This window comes from Monodon monoceros, unplaced genomic scaffold (genome assembly GCF_005190385.1).
Source record: "Monodon monoceros isolate NGI ecotype Baffin Bay Population unplaced genomic scaffold, NGI_Narwhal_1 Super_Scaffold_16, whole genome shotgun sequence".
Classification (NCBI taxonomy): domain Eukaryota; kingdom Metazoa; phylum Chordata; class Mammalia; order Artiodactyla; family Monodontidae; genus Monodon; species Monodon monoceros.
In genome coordinates, this window is record NW_021703772.1 from 2,775,171 (window position 1) to 2,796,316 (window position 21,146).

A 21,146-nucleotide genomic window follows, 5' to 3' on the forward strand; every position below is an offset into this window, starting at 1 on the left:
GGGGGCACCGGCTGGGGCCACGGAGTCTGCACCAGTCACTCTCCCTGAAACTCACCAAGCAGCGCAGAGCCCACAGCACTGCACAAGCAGCTTGCTGTTCCGCCAGACCTCTGTGCAAAGTTCAGCTGCACGGAGGTGCTGACTACATCTGAGGGTAAATGCAAATAACCAGGGTTTTAAAATGGGCGGATCTGGCTGGCCCAGTGACCAGCCTTAGCATCATATCATGGGATGCAGAGACACTAAGTGCATCCTGACAGGACATAAGGTAAAGGGCACAGCATCACCTACGTAGGGGTGAGGGAGAAGCAATCTCTTTAACCCAAATCTGATCAGGCCTTTAGATCTAACAGAAATACCGGGGGGCGGGGGGTGGTGCCATAAGTTAAATGACACCACGGGAGCAATCAGACAAACACAGAGGAGGGAGTGCTGTACAGGACAAGCAGCCTCACCTCTCCACAAAGTCAATGCTCTGGAACGAAGGTGGGGGAAGGGGGGGTGTTCCACATTCAAGAGGTTAAAGACACAAAAAGAATAATAAAAAACATACAGTGTGTTCTGGATCCTAATTTTTTTAAAAATAACATTGTTGAGACAATAAGAATGCAGACTGGGTTTTAGATGCTCTTGGGGAATGACAAGTCTGTTGGGTGCAACAATAATTTTACAGCTATGTAGAAACATTTTTTTTTTGAGGTGCAAGCTGAAGTATTTAAATGGAATTATTTAAAGTATTAAAATATTTTTTAAATACTCTGAAATATTTCATAAAACTATGTCACCACAGATGAAGCAAATGTGTCAGAATGTTAGGACTACTGAATCTACATGAGAGGTACATGGGTGCGAGTCATTCTACTCTTCCTATGTATTTTTCATAATGAAAACGTCTAAACAATAAAACAAAATGAAATGAGCGAACCCGAGCAAAATGAAGACATGGATGGCGTAAGGTTCCGGGAAAACATAAGACGACCAAACAGCTGTAGAAGGAGCGAGTCTCCTCAGACAGCCTGTGTGACAATGTGAGCAGGGGAAGAAGACGTTCATGTTTTGAGAAAGAAATGGATAAATTCCTTGTTGAATTCTTCAACCCACCTGCAAAGGCAAATGAGAACCACCAAGCCCAACCATTGTCCCGGGACACCCCAACAGTAACGCAGGCCGGCCAGGCCCTGGAGCAGTCGGCACGACCCGGCCAGGCGCTGGTCTGAAGCATTGGCCAGGAGAGGAAGGGGGCTGGGAGGACAGACCCAGTGGCCTGGATCTGGAAGCCATAATCAATCTGGGAACTTAAGGAACCCTAACGACTGCTGGCAAACCCTGAATTCCGGAAGCAAAATGACTGCCAGTGCAGGACGACACTCGTGATGACAGGGACCCGGGGTGTGTGCAGTGACAGGACTCAAGGGAGGAAGGGTTTGCGGGGAGGAAGGCTCACTAGGGCCACCCGGGGACAGGGAGCGCACAGGACTCTGCTGGCGGCCACCAGGTGGCGCCAGGCTTCCTTCTAATCTCCACAAAGCGCTCAACTGAGAATCGCCTGCTGCAATGTTCTGTGCTTCTTAAACACTGAGCTTTTATTATTTTCACACATGCAGATAAAGATCTATAAAGATCCATAAAGTCTAACATATGTCTAAAGAACTACCCCAATTCATTTTAAATCCAGCATACCATCTCAGAACAGCGCTGACTCACCCCGACTTGGGGCTCTCGGTAAACTTTATATATAAAGTGATGGGTACTAAAGCAATGGTGCACGACATGTCTGTGACAAGCCAGCCACTTCATGATCATCACCTCATTTACCCTCAAGGCAGGTCTTCTCACACCCGTGTACCCACGAGGAGACACTGGCTCAGAGGGCACACCTGTGCGGCTCGTTCCAGGGCAGCAGGTACGCAGGTTTGGGTTTGGATGCGAGGTGTGCCCACGTGGGCCGCCCAGGGCCTGCGCAGGGCAAGCCCTCACTCAAGCTTCGCCCCGCCCACTCCCCTCTCCTGCAGTACCAGGACTGCCCTGTGCTGCCCCCCACAGGACCCGCCTGTGGCTGAGAAAAGCTCCTGCAGAAATGAAATAAGCCATCACAAGATGCAGCTGAATTGCAACGGGCGTGGCCACTGAGAAGAGCATTTTCATCCGTAAGAACTCATTCTGTCCCAATTTAGGTCGTTCGGTCCGCCCACACTGCTCAAGACGCAGATAAACCACACAGAGCTGACCTACTCGGAACAGAATAACCCCAGACCATCACTGCTGAACCAGTGATGGAGCAGACGGCTTGCAAACACACCCCTCTTAGAAAAGCAAAAACTAGTAAAGGGAGAACGCAAGTGCAGAAAGATGGGCTTATTGTTATTCTAGCTACAGTTACAGAATGTTAAAAAACCAGGTAGATCCGAGGCAAGTTCAGCCTAGAAAAATTTTTATCTTTCCCTGGAGGCAAGATTTACACTATTTTTCCCCTCAAATGTCACTCAAGAATTGCCATATTTCTGAAGAATTTAGTTAAACATCACAGAAGACTCCATACAGTTACAATCTTGGATCATCCCACCGAAATTCCATATCCGTACGTCTAATCACCCGGTATCAGCAGGGTGAGGATGTGCACACACGTCACACTGCCAGCCTCAAATGTAAGAGGTGTGCCACGGGGACACCTTCCCCGGGTGCTCCGAGCAGGCACTTTAAAATAGTTCTTGTGGAGCATTTTCTTAACAGAACACAGCAGAGCACGCTGCAGAATTGAAAGATAATTTCTCTAACTATCCACAACACTTTTTAAAATTCCAGGAGTAAGATGAAGAAAGCACTTTGACTTAGATGCAAAGATGTTACACATAATAAAGCATGTAAAGGTTAACTTAAAGCTGAGTTAATCTTCTTTATCATAAAACTTAGCAAATTAAAGCAAACAGACTATCAAGTCATTTCTGTTCTTCAGTACACTGTGGGAAAAAAGAAATCTGATGAACGTTAAAGTGGTTAGAAAAATAAAGAATATGATAACCCCACTGAGATGTAAATCATACCGAAGTGGTGAGGAATTTAAACTAAAGAATATATTTTTCTTACCTATTTCTGAAGTTGTAGTTTCCTGATCTGGTTCATTATTTAATCCAGACACTATGGGGTCTAAAATTTTAGCTGAAATATCATCCTCCTTTCTTCCTGACATAAAACAGTGAACAACAGATTAAACTATTGCAAAGGTTTTCGCGTTTGGTTGCTTTGGCTGGGATTTACAAGGCTTTATGCCAAGGTCACCAACTAACTGTCCCATCAACTCAACGGTCAACCCTCAGCCTCCATGGGACCCGTCTCGGAAGCGCTGGATAAGCCCCTCCCTCTCTGGAAGCCCCTGGCTTTCAGGGCGCTGGCTCTCCAACCCCCCCAACTTGCTGGCCTCTGTCTCCTCTGCCAGAGCCCTCTCCTCCTCTCCGACCCTCGAGTCCTGGGCTCCACACTCCCCGGAGGCCTTTACTGCATGAAGGCCCGTGCGCTAATCTGGGAACCCCCAAGTTCTTCATTTTAACATCAGCTTCTCCAGCTCTGCCCCTGAACCTCAGGCCCACACGCCTGCCCGCTGTCCCAACGCCTCCACCTGCTTGTTTCACAGGCATCTTGAACTTAACGCCTCTAGAACGGATCCGCCAACCAGCTTCTCCCAAAGCCTTCCCCACTTCAATAAATGACACCACGGAGGTGCCGGACACCCCCGACCGATCCCACCTGTGATTCCTCTCTTAACAGGCGCCGTGCAGTCCATCGGCGCCACTGTCATCCCTTCCGTGAGAGCGGCCTACCCCGCCCCCCCCCCCCCCCCCCACCCCCGGCCGATCTCCACAGCAGTGACCTTGGGTCCCAGATGTCACGGCCTCTCACCTGGATGCCACAGCACCACCTAACTGCTCTCTGGCCTTCATTCCCACTCCTGCAGTTTTAACGGGGGCACTTCTCAAACCTAAGCCAGAGCCTGTCTCTGTCCTGCTGGGCACCCCCAGGACCTCGCTCCCACCTACTCCACCATGCCCCCAGCCTGCCCGCTCACGAGCCCCTTCTCCTGGCACCTGCCCTTCTCTCTGCTGCAGCTTCACCACCCAGCTTCCAGTCACTCAAACAGGCAGGCCTGTCCCCAGCTCGGGGCCTCTGGCCATTCCTGGACGCCCACAGGTCATGTGCTCTGTGACGCTAGTGGACTCTGTCCAGACACCCCCTCCTCAGTGGCCCTCCCTGCCTACGCCCCCCCTCCACCTCTCTCGGCTTCACCTCCCTTCAAAAGACTCACGGTTAACTAACACGAATGTATACATCCTGAGTTCTCTTTATCGTCTGTCTTCTCCTTCTAGATCATACTCTCCACGAGGGCAGGTACTCCACAGATACTTGCAGAATTAAGAAAGGAAGGCTCACATGGACGATTTCGGCCAGTGAGGGAGTCACGGACGGGAATCCATGCACGGCGGGGGCAGCCCCGTGGCTCAGACAAGGGGGCCCACGGGTCCCCTGCCCCTGCTCCACTTGGGGCCGAGAACAGTGCTCTAGCACCCGGGCCCGCGTCAAACAGGCGCATCTCCTCTGCACCACCCACAGGGCTCTGTCTGTTTAATGATCAAACGGAAGCAAGGCATCAGGCGGCTAAAGGTTTCGAGTCGCAAGCCCTCACTTGCAGCCTCCCTGGGGTTCACTCAGTCTTACCGAGCTGTTTCCCGGTGTGTTCCTTCTTAGCTTTACTGCAGGAAGAGTTACGTTCTTTTTCAGGGGAGAGACTATTTTCACTGGTTCTAGAATCCCTTCTTCCTAACATGAAATTGCACAATGAAAATACGTATTAAACTTAATTTGTGATGCTGCATATTATCAAACAAATGAAATTAAAATGTACCCACTAACTCAAAGTGATTTGCTCTGCTAGTCTCCACTGGCTAAGAATAAGCAAAAATTATCATATTCTTACACAGAATATTTTTTGGATCCTATAGGGATTCTAGTATGGCCTTAAGATTCTAAGTATGTCTAACAAACGTGATGCCCTCCCTCTCTAATAAAGGCAAGGCTTCTCTCCTCGGCGGGAACACAGAGGGCCTGTGTCTCGCACACCTCCTGGGTGCTGGACCCTTCCCCTAAAGCTACCCGCTAAAGCGAGGCAGCACGATAGGACGCAGTGCCAGCTTTGCTGGGCAAGGACCCGGGGTGAGGTCAGTGCCCGACTAGCAGAGAAGAAAGAGTTCACCAATTTGTCGACAGCTCAGTAAACCTTAATGTCATAAAGCTGGCAACTCTGATAACCAAATCTCTTAAAGATCAAATAAAAGGAACCCTACAGTTCAAGCTTACCGGTTAACTCACATGCTAACATCCTGAGTTATTAAAAAAGAAAAGCAGACGATACAACCATCAGCTTAGAAAATCAAAACATCAATGGGGCAATTATGGGTTAAGATTCAATACAAGCTAGATTTAAGATACATTTACAAAAATCAATAAAGCTTCTATATTCCAACAATGATCACTAAAAATTAATGACGGGAAGAAAGATACCATTTCCAAAAAAACTGAAAACAAAACAAACAATCGAGCAATCCCTGACTGACAGACACACCCAAGCACCCAACACACATCTCGGGAGAGGAGGAGACCCCTGTCTAACTTGAAAGTAGAGGTATCCAATCTTCCCAGAATAACGAAAGCCTAAGTTTCACCCAAGTCCAATTACATCCTGATCCATTTGTTTTGTGGGAGGTGGGATTCTTTAACTAATGAAGTGATTACAAAATACATGTGGAAGAATAGCAAATAAAAGGGCTTAAAACGTCTTTTTTAACTAGTAGTGAAACAGAAAAACAGTAGAGAAAAAACAAAAACAGAAACACCAGATTCCAGACTCCAAAAGGCATGTGGGGAGATCACAGGGCAGGAGGGAAGGGAACAATTATTTAGTAAGTGACCCTGGAACACCTGATGAGTTATTATGAAAAAATAAATTCAGAGCCTCATTTTATACCATGAATTAAAATAAGAGATAACCAAAAAGATTAAATATTAAAACGTATGACAAAACACAAACCTTCATCTCTCAAATCTCTGGAAAAACTACAGAAAAAAGACTGGTAGCTTCCAGCGCATAAAAATCAAACACCTAGGCAAGTCAGAAACCAAACAAAATTAGAATTAAAAAAGTGGGAAAAAAATATAAGAAACAAATACTTATTTAAAAATCGGTGTGGGGGGGTGGGATGAATTGGGAGATTGGGATTGACATACATACACTAATATGTATAAAATAGATACCTAATAAGAACCTGCTGTTAGCACAGGGAACTCCACTTCCCTGTACAGTAGAAACCAACCCAACATTGTAAAACAACTATACCCTGATAAAAAAAAAATGAAACAATAAATACTTAAAAAAAAATTGGCAGATGTCCTTAACATACAGGGAGCTCACGCAAATTAAGAACACTCAGACTCTGAGTGTTTTCCGTCTATCAAAATCAGCAAGCCTTTCAAACAAATCCCCGGAGAAGGTGTGGGGTAGAGGGTACAGACAGTGTCCACTGTAGCTAAAACCTTACAATGTCCATAATGGCCCTCTGTGCCAGTAATTATACCCTGGGAACCTATCCCACAGAGATCGCCCAAAAGGAAGAGAAAGTTTCTGGCACAAAGAAGTTCACTAAAGCATTTATCAATGTCAAAGAGTGGAACTTACCATCTAAGTTCAATTTCTCAGTGAAAAATTCCAACTACTACATTCTTGCCATACTTCTTTAAGTTTTACAATTTAGGAAAAGGATGACTTTTCAGGAACTACTACTGCTCATTCAAAGTAACTTCATGCTTCCACTGAAAGCCTCCGACACTGCCGGCCTCCAACTGTACTTCCCTGCATTGGACTGACATTCTTTCCCTACTTATTGGTCTGTCACAAGGAGACACATCTTCGGGCAAACCCAGGCCAGGCCCGTTTGCTTCAGCTTCAGCTTCAGCTTTTAGCATGACTGCCAGTGGCATTTTCTGCTATGTTTTAAATGCATAAACATCACCTGTCTAAGGGCAGGATGCTCTTGATGTCCGTCCTGCATCAGGACTAAACTTGCTTACCCATTCAGAAGAGTCAGTGAGACACGGGTGACTGATACATATTTCTGGAAAATTAACATTCAGTCACACCTTTTAGATTGGAACACAGATCACGCAGGTGTGCTCTGCCCCTGGTGTCGTGAGCTCACACATGTGTGCAAGGGCATGCACATGCATGTGGGTGTGAAAGCCATATATCTTCAACATTTTCACACAGTCTTTGTTCATTCCTTCCAAAGGCAAATCTGCTTTCTAGTCACAGAAGCTTTTTCCTACTAGATGTTGTGACTAAAGCAAAGAATCTAGTATTGGGTTTCCCTGGCGGCACAGTGGTTAAGAATCCGCCTGCCAATGCAGGGGACACGGGTTCGAGCCCTGGTCCAGGAGGATCCCACATACTGCGGAGCAGCTAAGCCTGCGTGCCACAACTACTGAAGCCAGCGCGCCTAGAGCCCATGCTCCACAACAAGAGAAGCCACCGCAATAAGAAGCCTGCGCACCACAACGAAGAGTAGCCCCCACTCGCCACAAACAGAGAAAAGCCTGTGCGCAGCAACGAAGACCCAACGCAGCCAAAAATAAAATAAATTAAGAAAAAAGAATCTAGTATTTTCAGCTACATTGTATGATAAATTTTGCAGTACCTTCCACTGAATTTTTGGATCGCCGTTTTGATGTCTTTGTTGTCACTGACCTGGATGCTCTAGTGGAAATCTCAGTCTTAAAGAAAAGAGAATGAAAAAATAAATTAATTGATGCACCACAGAGTGACACCATGAGCAGATTTATTATTCAAGCTCAAGGAAGAACAAACAGGAAACACAACAACATCCGTGCGCATTCAAAGGGGAACTGACTCCAAGTCAGCACGGCTAAGCACTTAAGGCCTAAGAGTGTGAGTTAGAAGGAAGCCGAAAGCTCTTTTACTCTAAATGCAGAATTCCACTTTTTGGTACAGCCCTAAAAAGGTCAGCCGTCCACTGACCATACCTTGAGAATCATTGTCTCATCAGATGAGTTTATGGGGACTCGACTTCTGTCGCTATATGCTTAATTACCTCAATGCATTTGTGAACAACTCTGAGAGTGAAAACGTACACAGTGTGTTTAAACAGAGCGTAAATCAGAGAAAACAGCACATCCCATCCCTCCCACCGCTGGCTCAGTTCCCTGGCCCGACCCCTCCCTCAACCTGCCACGAGGGCCTCTTAACTAGCCTCCCAGCCTCCACTCCACGCCTGTCCATCTTGCCTGTGGCTGCCCGGATATACTTTCTGAAATGCAAACTGGACGATGAAGTTGGGGTGAGTCTAACCTCCCCAAGACAGCCCGGCCTGGCCTCGACCTCACCCACAGGAATTGCACTGCAGGGTCCCACCGGGCCAGGCAGAGCTTGGACGGGTCCCTCCAGCCGGCCCTCCGGTCCCTGCCTGCCTCGTGACTTAATCCTCTCCCAGACTCCTCCGAAGTGCCACCTCCATCCTCTCCCAAATGACTGCCTTACCCCTCTGTACTCCGTACATCATACTTGTCACATAAAGGTACGAGGAGACCCAAGAGTCCACCACAGAGAAGCAGAGAATAAACACACCCCACCTACTTTACAGGCAGTAAACCCTTTAAAGCGGTACTTTTACAACAAAATAAATATGGACCTATTGTGTGTGAGCCTCCGCCACGCCCCACCCCGTGCCTCCGTGGACTGGGGGTGGACCACACACAGCACTTACTATTTCAACACAGCTATGGGTTTATGTCTCTCAAAATTATTTTTTCAAGTTTACCTCTGTTTCAGCTTTGGAGTCTTTGAAAGATCCATCTGACGACTTTTTAGACATCTCTCCTGAGCTTGAGGACTATAAAAAAAAATTTTTTTTTTCAAACTCTAGAATTACTCAAGTCTGTAACATCTAAAAACGCGCCAAGATGTTTTCTCTAACACTGACCAACAACAAGATAACCCTTCACACGGGAGCACCATGTCACATCCCAGCCCCGCCCCACTGCGGTCGCTGTGTGGCCTGGACCTCCAAAGGCCCATCCAAGATCTCCACCCACTGGGGGCTGACCAGGAGGCCAAGGGCAGCAGGCGCAGGGCCTCGCAGGGAACCGCAGGGAGCAGCGTCTCCCAGGCCCACACGGTCCCTACGCCAGGCCAGACTTCTCGGAGATGTTCCAGGGACACACAGGGAATCTGGAAACGAGGGAGTCGCCCACTCCTATCTTCTGTGAGGGAACCACTCTCACCTCCCAATGGAGCGGTTCTTTTTGAGCAAAGTCTCCAGACGCTACATCAGGAAAGCACTCTCAAAACAAAAATGACGTGAAAACTGTAAGCATGTTAAATCAACACCTTAAAAAACCTCACACTTAAATCAACTCTCAGAAAGACATATCTCGACATAAGGAGTAGAAGAGACACAATCACTGAGATTTTCCTCCATGAAAAGCAGTGGATGCCTATTGAATACTTCAACAATTAACTGTCCTCATGACTTAACTATGAAGGTAGCAGACTATATCCGAAGTAGTTTCCTGTGCGGGCCGGGCTCTGTGCCTGGGGTCCCCCCAGCCCAGAGTGCTCAGTTCCCTGCAGACATGGGAGGAGGGCAGCACCCACACGTGGCCACTCTGACCTCAGACTCATCCTCCACCGCCACACGGGGACACACCCGTGACTTCTCAGAGTGCCTTCACACCTGCTGTTTCACAGGCTGAGAATGTCTCACCATCGTCTCTTCTAAGTCATGGGATTCGACTGGAGGCTGCAGACTGCCCGGCAGGGCCCAGGTGAGAGCTGAGTCTCCTCTTCCCTGGAGCTGCCCTCCCGGAAGCCTCGAGGCTCGGCTCTGTTCCACAAAGGAGCCCCAGACGGACACAGAAGGGCCAGTCCAGCAAAATCACCACGACAGGTCTATGAACACCTGCCTTCGGCCAACAAGGGCCAGCTGGGAGCAGGAACGCAGTCCGTTCACCCTGGTCTCACGCACTTAAACAAAACCGTCCCTCGCTCGTGGCTCCAATACGTCCCATATATCCACCCATAAAAGTTCTCTTTGGAACTGTCTCTCTACTTAGAAAACCAGTCCCACCACCAGCAACCTCAGTGAACGTCACGGGTGGGACACTGGGTCTGAAGACCTGGAGTGCTGAGGAGGTGCCCCAGGCAGGCGCTGCCTCGTGAAGTGCACTAGAATGTGCGGGCACCGCACTAAAACCCGCTCCGTGAAAGACTTTTCTTCGACCTCTAAAAAGAAGCAAAAGACGGGGAAGGCCTTGGTTATTTCTAAAACTCCTACGGGAAACCAGGCTTTTATGATACATACGCCGTGGTGAGTTACATGACTCCAGGGTGTCCCTGGGAGACCCCAGGGTCCCAGGTAGCATACCGACAGCCAACAGAACCACTGAGCAGACCAGCTGCCAGGCCTGGCGCGCAGTCCGTCCCACGGAGCCCGCTCACCTCCCGGTGCCAGGGATGCGAGGCCACAAAACCAGAGGCCGGCTCGGCAGGAAAGAGCAAGCTGGCCCCTCACCGCCTGGCCGCCTCACTCAGCAGACCTTGTACTTTCCCAGACCTCAGCTTCCTCCTTTCTAGCAGCTGGAGACCAGAGGATTTCCAGGACCTGCCCAGGACACTTTACAGTTATCTGATGTCCCTGCAAGAACCAGCATTTGCAATGCCAGCCCTGCCAGGAGACTTACCCTATTTACAGCGGGTCCGAAATAACCTGCACATCTAGAAAACAGTGTCTGAAACCAAAAGAATTTTCTGGAAAACCCTAAATTTACCTGAAAATTTAATCAAACAAGCATTCAGTAAACTGAGGTCTCATTTTACTCACCTGCTAATGCTTCAGAGGCTTAGAAAGTGTCCCTAATCCTTAATAAACGCAGCCATGCCCACACCCCGGGGACCCCACACGCTGAGGCTGCCTGGAAACGCTGCTCACAAAGCCACGGGACCCACTGATCCCCGGTCTCCAGGAGAACGCCCAAAGGCACACACACACACAGCAGACAGGAAAAGCAAAAACCAGTATCACTTTAAGGTTCTCCTAGGAATCCACGACTGTCAGAATTTTAAACTGGTGATAAAGAAATCCAGTTTCCTAATCACACTACAACCAAGACCAGAGTCATTGTGGAGAACACCACGAACCCTTTCTAAGTTAAAGGCAGAGGTTTTCCAACAGGACTTACCTTTCTCCCCGGCTTCTCGCACTCACGGCTCCTCTCCCTGTCAGGGTCCCTGGAGCGCTGCCCGTCCCGCACCCTCTGCCGGGCCCGCTCCTGGCCCTTGTGTCGCTCGCGCTCGCTCTCCCGGTCTTTCCACTTCTCCTCCTTTCCGCCCTCGTTCTTCTGCTCGCTCTCCCGCTCTGCGTCCTTGTCCCTGGCCCTCTCCGGCCGGGCCCTGTTCTTGGCCCGCTCGCTCTCCCCTTCGTGGCACTTGTCTCTCTCGGGATCTTTGTGTCTGTCTCGGTCATTCTCCTTGGCCTTCTCCCTGTCCCTTTCCTTTTCTCTTGGTTTGCTTTCTTCCTTTAATTCCTCTTTCTGTTTTCGACTTCCGCTTGTATTTCTCTCGTTTATTTCAGAGTTTCTTCTATCCTAGAAAAAAAAAAGCTGGATGACAATATCACTTATAAACGTCTACCTGAACCACAAAAAGCCTCATTATTTCATTTTCAGATGCACGTAACTTGCATTCACCTCTTTATCCTTATGAACCCTGGACGCTTCCTCCCTCACGTTCTTATTATCCAATTCTTGAGGTTTCGACGTCAGTGAGGACCTTCCTTTTGTTTCCGCCTTCTCTCCGGCTAACACTCTCTTCACCGCATCATCGCTGGAGAGCTTGTCCCAACGTGAGGAAATAAAATGCAAGGTTGCGATGAAATTAGTACATTTAATAAACATGAATGTCAACATTCAAAGATTGCTCATTAAACGGAACCTTTGTCTCCTAATGGATTTCAAAGGATAAAATATTAAAAGGAAATGAACGTTACCACAGACAACGTACAGCATCTCCTCTAACCGAGCCCTCCAGCACTCCTGCGGTAACAGTGCAGTCCACTCAAGCTAAATGAACCCTGGGTCCCTTCTACCCAAGGTGCCAAGAGTGGACGTGTGTGCTGTTCAAGGACACCAAAGCTGGCCACACGACTCTACGACGCCCTTCACTTCTCACGGGGCCACAGAGGCCCAGCACCGAAAGGGCCTAAGGAATGATCTAACCGGAGCCCCATCAAATGCCAAAATCCCTTCTGCAGCATCCCTGACCGCCCCCCAGAGTCTCTGAACACCTCGGGTCAGGAATCCCACTGGCCACACACTCCCGCTTTCCGCAAGCCTGCGCTGAGTGACTGCTACACGCCCGGCACTAGACCGCAGGCCGAGGACACGCTGCACACCAGCGAGGCGGCCAAACACAAGAACCAAAAGTCAGTGCGCTGGGGGAACACGACGGGGGTTCCAGCAAGAGCAGCCAATCCCACACGGCTCCCGGGAAGCAGCTCTGCACAGAGAAAGCAGCAGCACAAGCAAGGGAGTGACACCAGGGCAGGAGCCCTCGGGGTGCAGGCACAAGGTGAGAGATGAGAGAAAAGGACCAGAGGAGACGGGCTTCGTGAGCGGTGCACGGAGCTGGGGGCGAGGGATTCAGCAGGAAGGCTAGTCAGATTTGCTTTTTGGAAAGATGAGCAACGAGAAGGATCTGGGGGTGGGGGCGGGGGACAGAGGTCAGCGCACTGGAAGATCAGTCTCTGCGTCTCCATGCCTTGGACCCAGCACACCAGGGCGAGGCTACCCTGAGGCCCCGGGGGCCAGTCTGATCCCACTCTCCATCTCCCACTGCTGCTGTGTGAGCTGAAGCCCACCTTTCCCATCTTGGTAACATGGAAGGTTAGCCCCCAGCCCATCAGGTCCATGAAGGGCTCTGTTAGCCATGCCCTTGATAAAGGTCCAACTCCGCTCCCCTGGGGGCTACTCAGATCCCACAAAGAAGGCAGGCCCTGGGGATGACCTGCTCCTATGGCCCCAGCTGGACTGTGAGGGAGAAGCCAAGATTCCAGCCCTTGGTGAGGATCTCAGGAAATCCAGTCCCTGCACAAGTGAAACGGGATCTCTTTGAAGGCAGCACAGCTCTGCAAACACCCACCAGGGGAGAGGGAGGGATGGAGGGGAGGAGGGAAAGAGGGAGGGAAGCAGACCCAAGAGGCTGGAAAGGCGGGCAGAGAACAGGGACATCCCACGAGCCCCAAAGATGAAGAAAAGCAGCTCCTCCGGTCACCCGGTTGGAAACAGTCACCTGCCCTGAAAGGAGGCCCAAAAGGAGAAAGGATTCAGGGCTCAGCAGGCCGGGCACACAGCCCCCAGCCACGTGCCCAAGAGCAAAGTGTCTGCGGAGTCCCTATTTGATGCTGACAGCTCGTAGACCCTGTGCGTAGCACTGCCTTATCTGTTTCAGTGTGCAGCTTTAAACTACTTCTGCAACTCGGAGGCTCCAGGAGAGGTGGGGTCAGACTGCAAGCACAGGGTTAAAACCCCCTCCTTAAACACCTCGGCTCCGCTGCGTGGCCTGCCCTCCCCGTGTGGTCATCCCTCCCGTGCTGGCAGCCTCCAGCTCGGGGGCGGCGCTACCTTGTTGAGACAGCACTTTCCGATTCTCTGGAGCAGCTCGTTGGTCCTTTCAGGCTCGTGCCCGGCCACGATGCGAGCCGGTTTTGCCAACAGTGGCTCTCCGGAGACCATGACCACCACGTCTATGGCCTTCTGAAGGAAGCTAATTTTGGCGTCTTTATCCTGAAAGATTTCCATTTAAAACACAAATATTAAAATACTTCAAAAAGAGCTTGCATTGTCTTCAGTATGTCCAACAGGCACAGCTCCCGTTTAGATAAGAAGCTATTTTTAGATGCGTGTTAAATTTAGAAATCCTGACTCTTTATAACAACAACCACCAAAAAAAATCTCCGGTAAAGCTTTTAGTTGTAGGTGGTGGGCTAGCATCATTAACCTTTGGAACACTCATTCCATTTCTCCAGGATAACGTTAGCGTGCTAGGCAGCTGCCGCAAAGACCACGAAGCGAGGAAGGGCACATGGCAACGCCCAGAGCCACCAGCCTCGCATGCCAGCCACAGGTCAGCCGTGAGCGAGGGGCCACCACAGCGCACCGCTCACAAAAACCCTGTTCATGAAGGCGAGCAGGGACAGTGCCTCAAACCTACCTTAACGTTATCGGACTTCATCTCAGCGTCTGTGTAGAGGCCCTTCATGAAACCGGTCACCCTGATCACCTTCAAAAGATAAAGCGAGGCCATGGTCAGCGCCCCACGGGACAGCCCGTGCCCTGGCCTCGCCCACTGCCCACGCTAAGGGCCGCCTGGATCTGTCTACGCCCAGGACGTCATTCATCCACTGACGCAATGAGCACTGAGTATCTGCCATGTGCCAGGCCTCGTCCCGGCAGGAGCCAGCCTGGTCCTCACAGAACTCAGCCTGGCTGTGACAACAGGTGAACACGATGGACCCGCGGGGCTATAACGGGGGACAGGATCCCTCCTAATCCAGGTGCAGGAGGCCCTGGGGAGTCGGGGAACACTTCCCAGAGCAAATCATATCTAAACTAAGACCAGAAGCTTACGGGAGAAGAACTGGGAGAGCGGGTATTGAGGAAGCACGTGACAGGCAAAAGAAACAGTCCCACAAGGTCCAACCAGGTCCTGTTCAAGGAGCCAGAGGAAGTTTGACAAGAGGAGCCTGAGGCCAGGGAGTCGGCACGAGCCTGACTGGATGGCCTTGGAAGCCATCAGGAATGTGGACTTAGCCTCACTACCACGAGGAGGCCCCGAGGGGTGCACAGACAGGAAATGGCCTCCTGTGAGGATGGCTCAGGGCAGTGGAGAGCGCGGACTTTGGAAAGAAGAGGGACTTCCCAGCCTGGGTTTCTCCTCACCACTGGGTCACTCACTTTCTGGGACACAGGGGTGCTCTGTGCCACATCACTTTTGTTCTCCCCCCACCCCTTCCTCTCCTCAGTCAACCTGGACCTCCCAGCTACCCCTCAGTCAGGCTTTGGGGGTGGTGACGTGTTCCGTTCCTCCCCACCTCCAGACACACCAGGGCCCTGGCTTCTCTCAGACCAGAGGTTTTCAAAATGCGGCAGGTCACTATAAAGTCAATGTAATGGGTAGCAATAAGCATTTTTTAATAAAACATATAAGAAAATATCAGACTGCACTGTATGTGGTTAGGATGAATATTGCCTATATGTGTGTGTCCTGGGTCAGATATAAAGAGTATTTATTACCTTAAAAAAAAAAAGACAGTCCCACACTAATATTAGGCTCCTTCTCTGAGACCAAGCTACAACTAGCTAGCTATTAATTAAGCTAGCTTTCGTTCCTCAAACTACTTAACAGCTGTGCTGGTTTTCTTCCTGACAAGACAGGTGGAATATCAGGAGTATCCTGTGTTTAATATTCCTGGAACTTTTGCATCCTCAAAAGGAAAAACCTTTGGAGCTTTTTCCAGTGGGCTGACAGTTAAACTTGTGAGCAGTCATTTTAACCAACAAGAGACATGAATTTTGCAGGATCAGTGCTTCAATTTATGAAAGAGGCAGAGTTGGTTTAGCAGTAGCTAAAATACTAACAGGGAGATTTGAATACTCAGGGGCAGTGAAGAATTTTCGTACAAGGATCTGCACATATTATCTGAAAATGCTTTCCAGGTGTCAACTGTCCTAACATCTTTATTGAGTAGGTGACAATTAACGTATTTATCTTTACACAGGTAGAGAAATTAATTTTGACCTTAGATTAGGAAAAAACTGAGGAAGAAAAGCAGACCAGTGGATCCCGATTGGGAACACGGAACTCCTTCCCCACACCCTGGCTACCTGGCCAACCAAGCCGATTCCTGCCCGAACCTTCCTCCTCCTCCGCCCTTCCAGGAGGTGGGGACAGCAGCCACCATGAGACCAGGGCCACACCAAGACCCACAGGACGAGGTATGGCCGCCAGCCTCCTTCCTGGCTCTGTTTCAGTGAAGAGATGGGACTAACACAGAAAATGAAAGTGTGAGGCTGGGCGGCAACCGCTGTAGTTGGCCACTCACCTCCTGGCTAAGTGACTTGACCCCTCCTGGGTTAGAGGACGCTACCTGCCTACTTCACAGGGCGGGGGTGATGCAGCTCAAGGCCCGGCTCCCACCAGGCTCTCCACGCAGCCACGTCCCTTCCCCAAACACTGTCCAGGGCAGGTCTAAGTGCTGCACTAGCTTAGGAGGAGGGGGAGGCCAGTCAAGGCAGCCCTTGGGATGTGGGTGGGTTTCAAGAGAGCTGTAAGCACGATTAGGGTTTTTAACAGAGAGAGGCACACATTGTAAGCTAAGTTAAGATAGCAAAAACAAGCAAAGCAAAATTTGTGTAATTTCCAGCACCTGCTGGAAAGAGTGAGACGTGAAGTTTAAGGACAAACATGGGGCAAGAGTGGGAGCCTGAGCCCGTGGACACCTGCAAGTTCGAGCTCTTAACTCCCCCAAGAGCATGCCCGAGTTTCCAAGGTCAACACTGCACTCAGGTGCACCACGGAAATGGGCGCTGCCCCCCTGAGTTACAGGAGCCTTGACTGATTCCATTCAACAATGAATGTTTGTCGTGCACCTTCTGTGTACCGTACCCAGGATATGCCAACAAACAAGCTACCGTCCACGTCACTCAGGAATTCACCAGCCAGTGGGGAAAAGTTTACAGACAACCCATCTCAAGACATGCTCTGTCGTTTATCGGCAAATACTGACCTGCTCTTTTATAGCGTCTTCTTTTCAGGTCCCCTAAACCACCTTCAATCAATTCACCCACAGGTACCGATTAAGCATCCAGTATGTGGTGACCACAGTGGAGCAGGTGGAGGGAAACTTGGGGAGAGGGAGTTTATACAAAAACAAAAAGAATGATTTCTTTCTCCCGGGATTTGTAAGCACTCTCCACATGCTAGACACCGCAGCAAAAAAAAAGTCACAGAAACAGCTTTGCCAGGTAGAGTGGAAGATGTGCTCTAAGAGATACATGGGTAGGATGGGAAGAAATAAGAATGCTCCCCAAGGGGCGGGGAGTCTCCCCGGAAGAGGGGGCTCAGGGGGTTGGCGCGAAGGGGAGCACAGGGGTGAGAGCAGAGGCGCCGCGGAATCCGGCCAAAGCCCGGCTCCTCGGGTAGGGGACGCGCTCAGCGACGCGAGGTCCGACCCTGACGCCAGCTCTGGTCCCGACCCACAACCCGGCAGTGACCCCCGACCCGCATCCCGGCCCTCACCCCGACCCCCACAAGGGCCCTGACCCCCGGCCCGCACCCCGAGCCCCACAAGGGCCCTGACCCCCGGCCTGCACCCAGACAGCGCACCGGGACCCCGGCCCCGACCCCGACGAACCCCGGACTGCACCCCGACCCCCGCCCCGGCCCGGCGCTCACCTCCGTGACGATGTCGTGCAGGTAGCGGAACGGGGGCTTGTTCAGCAGCTTCTCCGTCAGCGGCGGCCTCCGAATCACCTTCCCCAGAGCCTCCTGCGTCCGCTTCACCACCGCCGCGTTCATGGCGGCGCCGCCCGCGTCTCGCCGGCCGCCGAGCCTAAACCCCGCTCCCCGGCCGCCGTCGGCCCCGCCGCCGCCGCCAGGTCCGGCCTAGACGCGCCGCTCGGGTTTCCATCCCACAGTGCACCGGAGTCGGCCAAGGCGCGTGCGCGGGGCCGCGGCCCTCGGTCGCCAGGGCGGCGCGGCCTTAGCAACGGACCGGCGGCGGCGCCCCGGCCCCTGTTCGACTGCGCGCGCACGCGGGCGGCGTTTGCGGTGCGGCTGCCTCAGCGTCCCTGCCCGGTGACAGCGCCGAACCCCTCCACCGCTCAGCAGCCTCGGGAAAAAGCTGTTCTCCCCGCGTGAGAGGAGCCCTCCCGAGAACTGGATAGCAGCAACACAGCTTCCAAGGTTCATTTCAGGGGGACTGGACTAAGTTATCTCGAAAGACACATACCTTATCCTGTTGTTACTTAACATGGCTTCTTGGAAGAGTAACTCCTTTTCTCTGAGGCTATGTTTCTGTTCCTATAAAGCAGGGATAATATGTGCCAGCCTCCCTAACTCCCAGGGAGATGAGGACCAAACGATGCTTCAGGGCTTTGTAACCAGGATGAAGCCGCTCCCTTGTTGTTCTGCCAGGTGTCTGTGGTTCTGTCCCATCTGTCTTCCATCCGCCACGCACAGGCTCACTGCAGATACTTCTATCAATTTTGAAGCTTTGTGGTCTGTTTTTAGTTCTTCTATTGGATACCTTTATAATTTTTATTTACATTCATTTTTACCATTTTCAATGCGCTCCATTGTTTATGTGTTCTTTGCTCGAGATGTATCTGGATGTGGAGTTTTTTAACTTAAAATTTATATTTGACTTTTTAAAATATTAATTTATTTGGCTACGTCAGGCCTTCGTTGCAGCACGCGGAATCTTCGTTGCAGCACGCAGAATCTTCGTTGCCGGTATGTGGGATCTATCGTTGTGGCTGTAAAGTCCGTTGGCCCGGGTGAAAGGAGGCCCGGGGGTAAGAGAAAACATCGACCAGTATGAGGTAGGAGAGGCATTGGAACATAACGACCTCACCTGTTCTGGGAATCAACAAGAGACTCTAACTTCCTGCCCAGAAAACAATGGGGCTGACGGGAAGGGAAAATGGGCTTACGCCCCACAACAGACCAACCAACACCTGGCCCTGCTGTATCCTCACCAAATAAGGAATTACCCTGTATAGCAAACCACCCCCTCCCCTTGCAAGCCGCCTTCTGCTTTTACCCCAATAAAAATTCCCCTCATCCAGTACTGGACGCGACTTCTCTGGCCCCTTTCTCTCGGACCAGTGAACCTCGCCCGGGAGCGCTCCCTAATAAAGCTCACTTGAAGCTTTCCTTTGTTTCGCGGTGCCGTTTTGTTAAGATCCGACCTTACAGTGGCGCTCCTTGCGGCGCGCGGGCTTCTCTCTAGTTGTGGCGTGCGTGCAGGTTTTCTCTTCTCTAGCTGTGGCCTGGGCTCCAGAGCGCAGGGGCTCTGTACTTTGCGGCACGCGGGCTCTCTGATTGAGGCGCGAGAGCTCGGTAGTGGCGCTCAGGCTTAGTTGACCCGCGGCATGTGGGATGTTAGTTCCCCGACCAGGGATTGCACCCATGTCCCCTGCATTGGAAGGCGGATTCTTTACCACTGGACCACCACGAAAGCCTCCGATTATTATTGACATTCAATAAAATTCACCCATTTTAAGTGTACAGCCTGTTGCGTTTTGGTAATTTTACACAATTATGCTACCATCACCACAATCAAGATACAGAACGGTTCCTGTACCCTAAAACATTTTCTCCTGCTCATTTGCAGTTCATCTCCTCCCCCACCCCAGCCCCAGGCAACTGCAACTGTCATTATAACCATGCCTTTCCTAGAGTTCCATATAAATGGAATCATACAGTACATAGTCTTTCGTGTTTAATTCTTTCCTTTATAATGTTTTGAGATTCATCCACACATCATTCCTTTTTGCAGCTGAGTAGTATCCGTAGTACAGTTTGGTTATCCGTTCAACAGTTGATGCATATTTGAGTTGCTTTCATTTCTTATTATTTATGAGTAACACTACTAAGACCACTCACATACAAGTCTTTGTATGAACATAAGTTTTCATTTCTCTTGGATAAATACCTAGAAATAGGATTGCTGGATTATATTGTAAGAACATGCTTAACTTTGCAAGATACAACCATACTGTTTTTAAAGTGGCTGCATCACTTTTCATTTGCACTAGCAACGTATGGCACCCCAGTTGCTCCATATCCCCTGGCAACACCTGATGTGTCAGTCTTTTTAATTTTAGCCATTCTAATAGGTATGTAATAGTATCTTATTATGGTTTTAATTTGCATTTCTCTGGTAATTACTGAGTTCAAGCACTTTTTATGTACATGCACACTTTTCATTTTCATGGGCATTCATGTATATTTGGTGAGGATCGCCTACAAAGTATCATTCAGGCATTTATTGAAGCACTGCTGTGCGCCGAGTATTGTTTAGGTGCGGGGGATTTCTGTGGAACTACACACCTTCTAGTAAGCAACTTCCACAACAGCAGTTGATCACTGCTCCTAGGACCATAGCTCTCTCTGCTGCTAACTGCATCCAGGACCATGTGAGCATTGGTTATCTAGCCAGAGGCCAGGTGAACGGCCAGAGCTCATCTCCCTCCAGCAGTGCCAACCTCATTTCTTTCCACACTTCACCATGCAGGTGGGCTGGCTGTAAGAGACTTCACTGAGCGGTTGAGAGAAGCCTAAGAGGTGACAACCTGTGAGGGAAGGCATTTGATAACACTCACTATGTAGAGCTCTTCCACGGTCCATGAGGAAGAAAGCCCCCGGAGAATCGTGCTCTCAGAGAGATTCCCTCCCGGGTGGCCCTCGGCTATTAACCCTGCTTCCCCACTTCCAAGTCCACCCCTTGACCAGAGCACCTCCATCCTCTGGCCCCTGCCTTATCAAATCTTCCTGACTTTCTGGAAACCCCACTCTACCCATGGGAGCTTTTGTCTTCCCATCCATCCCCTTTCTCCCAGCAGTACACTTCCCAGAGTCTGGGTTCTCCCGTCCAGACCCACAACCCAAGGTCTTGGTAGGACAGTCCCCTGTGGCATTTGGCACCTTGGTCCCTTGGGTGATGGTGGACACTGTGAACCAGGCTCCTTCCAGGGCTCTCAGATTCCTGTTATCCTCCTTGTCGTCCACACACTTATCTTTATCACACATGTATCCTGTTGCCCAAGAGCAAACATTCATTCTTAAACAGCCCATCAAATGCCATAAAGAAGTGTAAAACAGTTTCCCAACTGCCTCGTCATTTCTGAGCGTCCTCACCCACGCTGATGCTAGTACTTCACATCATGATGGAGAATGGTATTCACTCCCTTCCGCCTCCCCGTCCACCACCCGACCCCACCTCAGGCCCCCTGGAAGTCTGTTAAAAGGG

General features: G+C 50.4%; 1 protein-coding gene across 2 annotated transcripts in view; it reads right to left on the minus strand.

Moving 5' to 3' along the window:
* The window catches only part of TRAF3IP1 (TRAF3 interacting protein 1), a 66,677-nt gene extending 48,880 nt beyond the window's left edge, over positions 1-17,797 (minus strand). The window contains exons 1-9 of one of the 2 annotated variants that reach the window (XM_029225319.1): positions 17,567-17,797; positions 14,324-14,392; positions 13,735-13,896; positions 11,803-11,946; positions 11,296-11,700; positions 8,877-8,948; positions 7,737-7,812; positions 4,708-4,809; positions 3,085-3,180 (exon numbers count right to left, since the gene is read on the minus strand). In XM_029225319.1, coding sequence (XP_029081152.1) covers positions 3,085-3,180; positions 4,708-4,809; positions 7,737-7,812; positions 8,877-8,948; positions 11,296-11,700; positions 11,803-11,946; positions 13,735-13,896; positions 14,324-14,392; positions 17,567-17,689 — 1,249 coding nt within the window. In that variant the 5' untranslated portion in view covers positions 17,690-17,797. The remainder of the gene's footprint in view (positions 1-3,084; positions 3,181-4,707; positions 4,810-7,736; positions 7,813-8,876; positions 8,949-11,295; positions 11,701-11,802; positions 11,947-13,734; positions 13,897-14,323; positions 14,393-17,566) is intronic. The other variant, XM_029225317.1, reaches the window with a different exon arrangement.
* Positions 17,798-21,146: the final 3,349 nt, after the last annotated feature.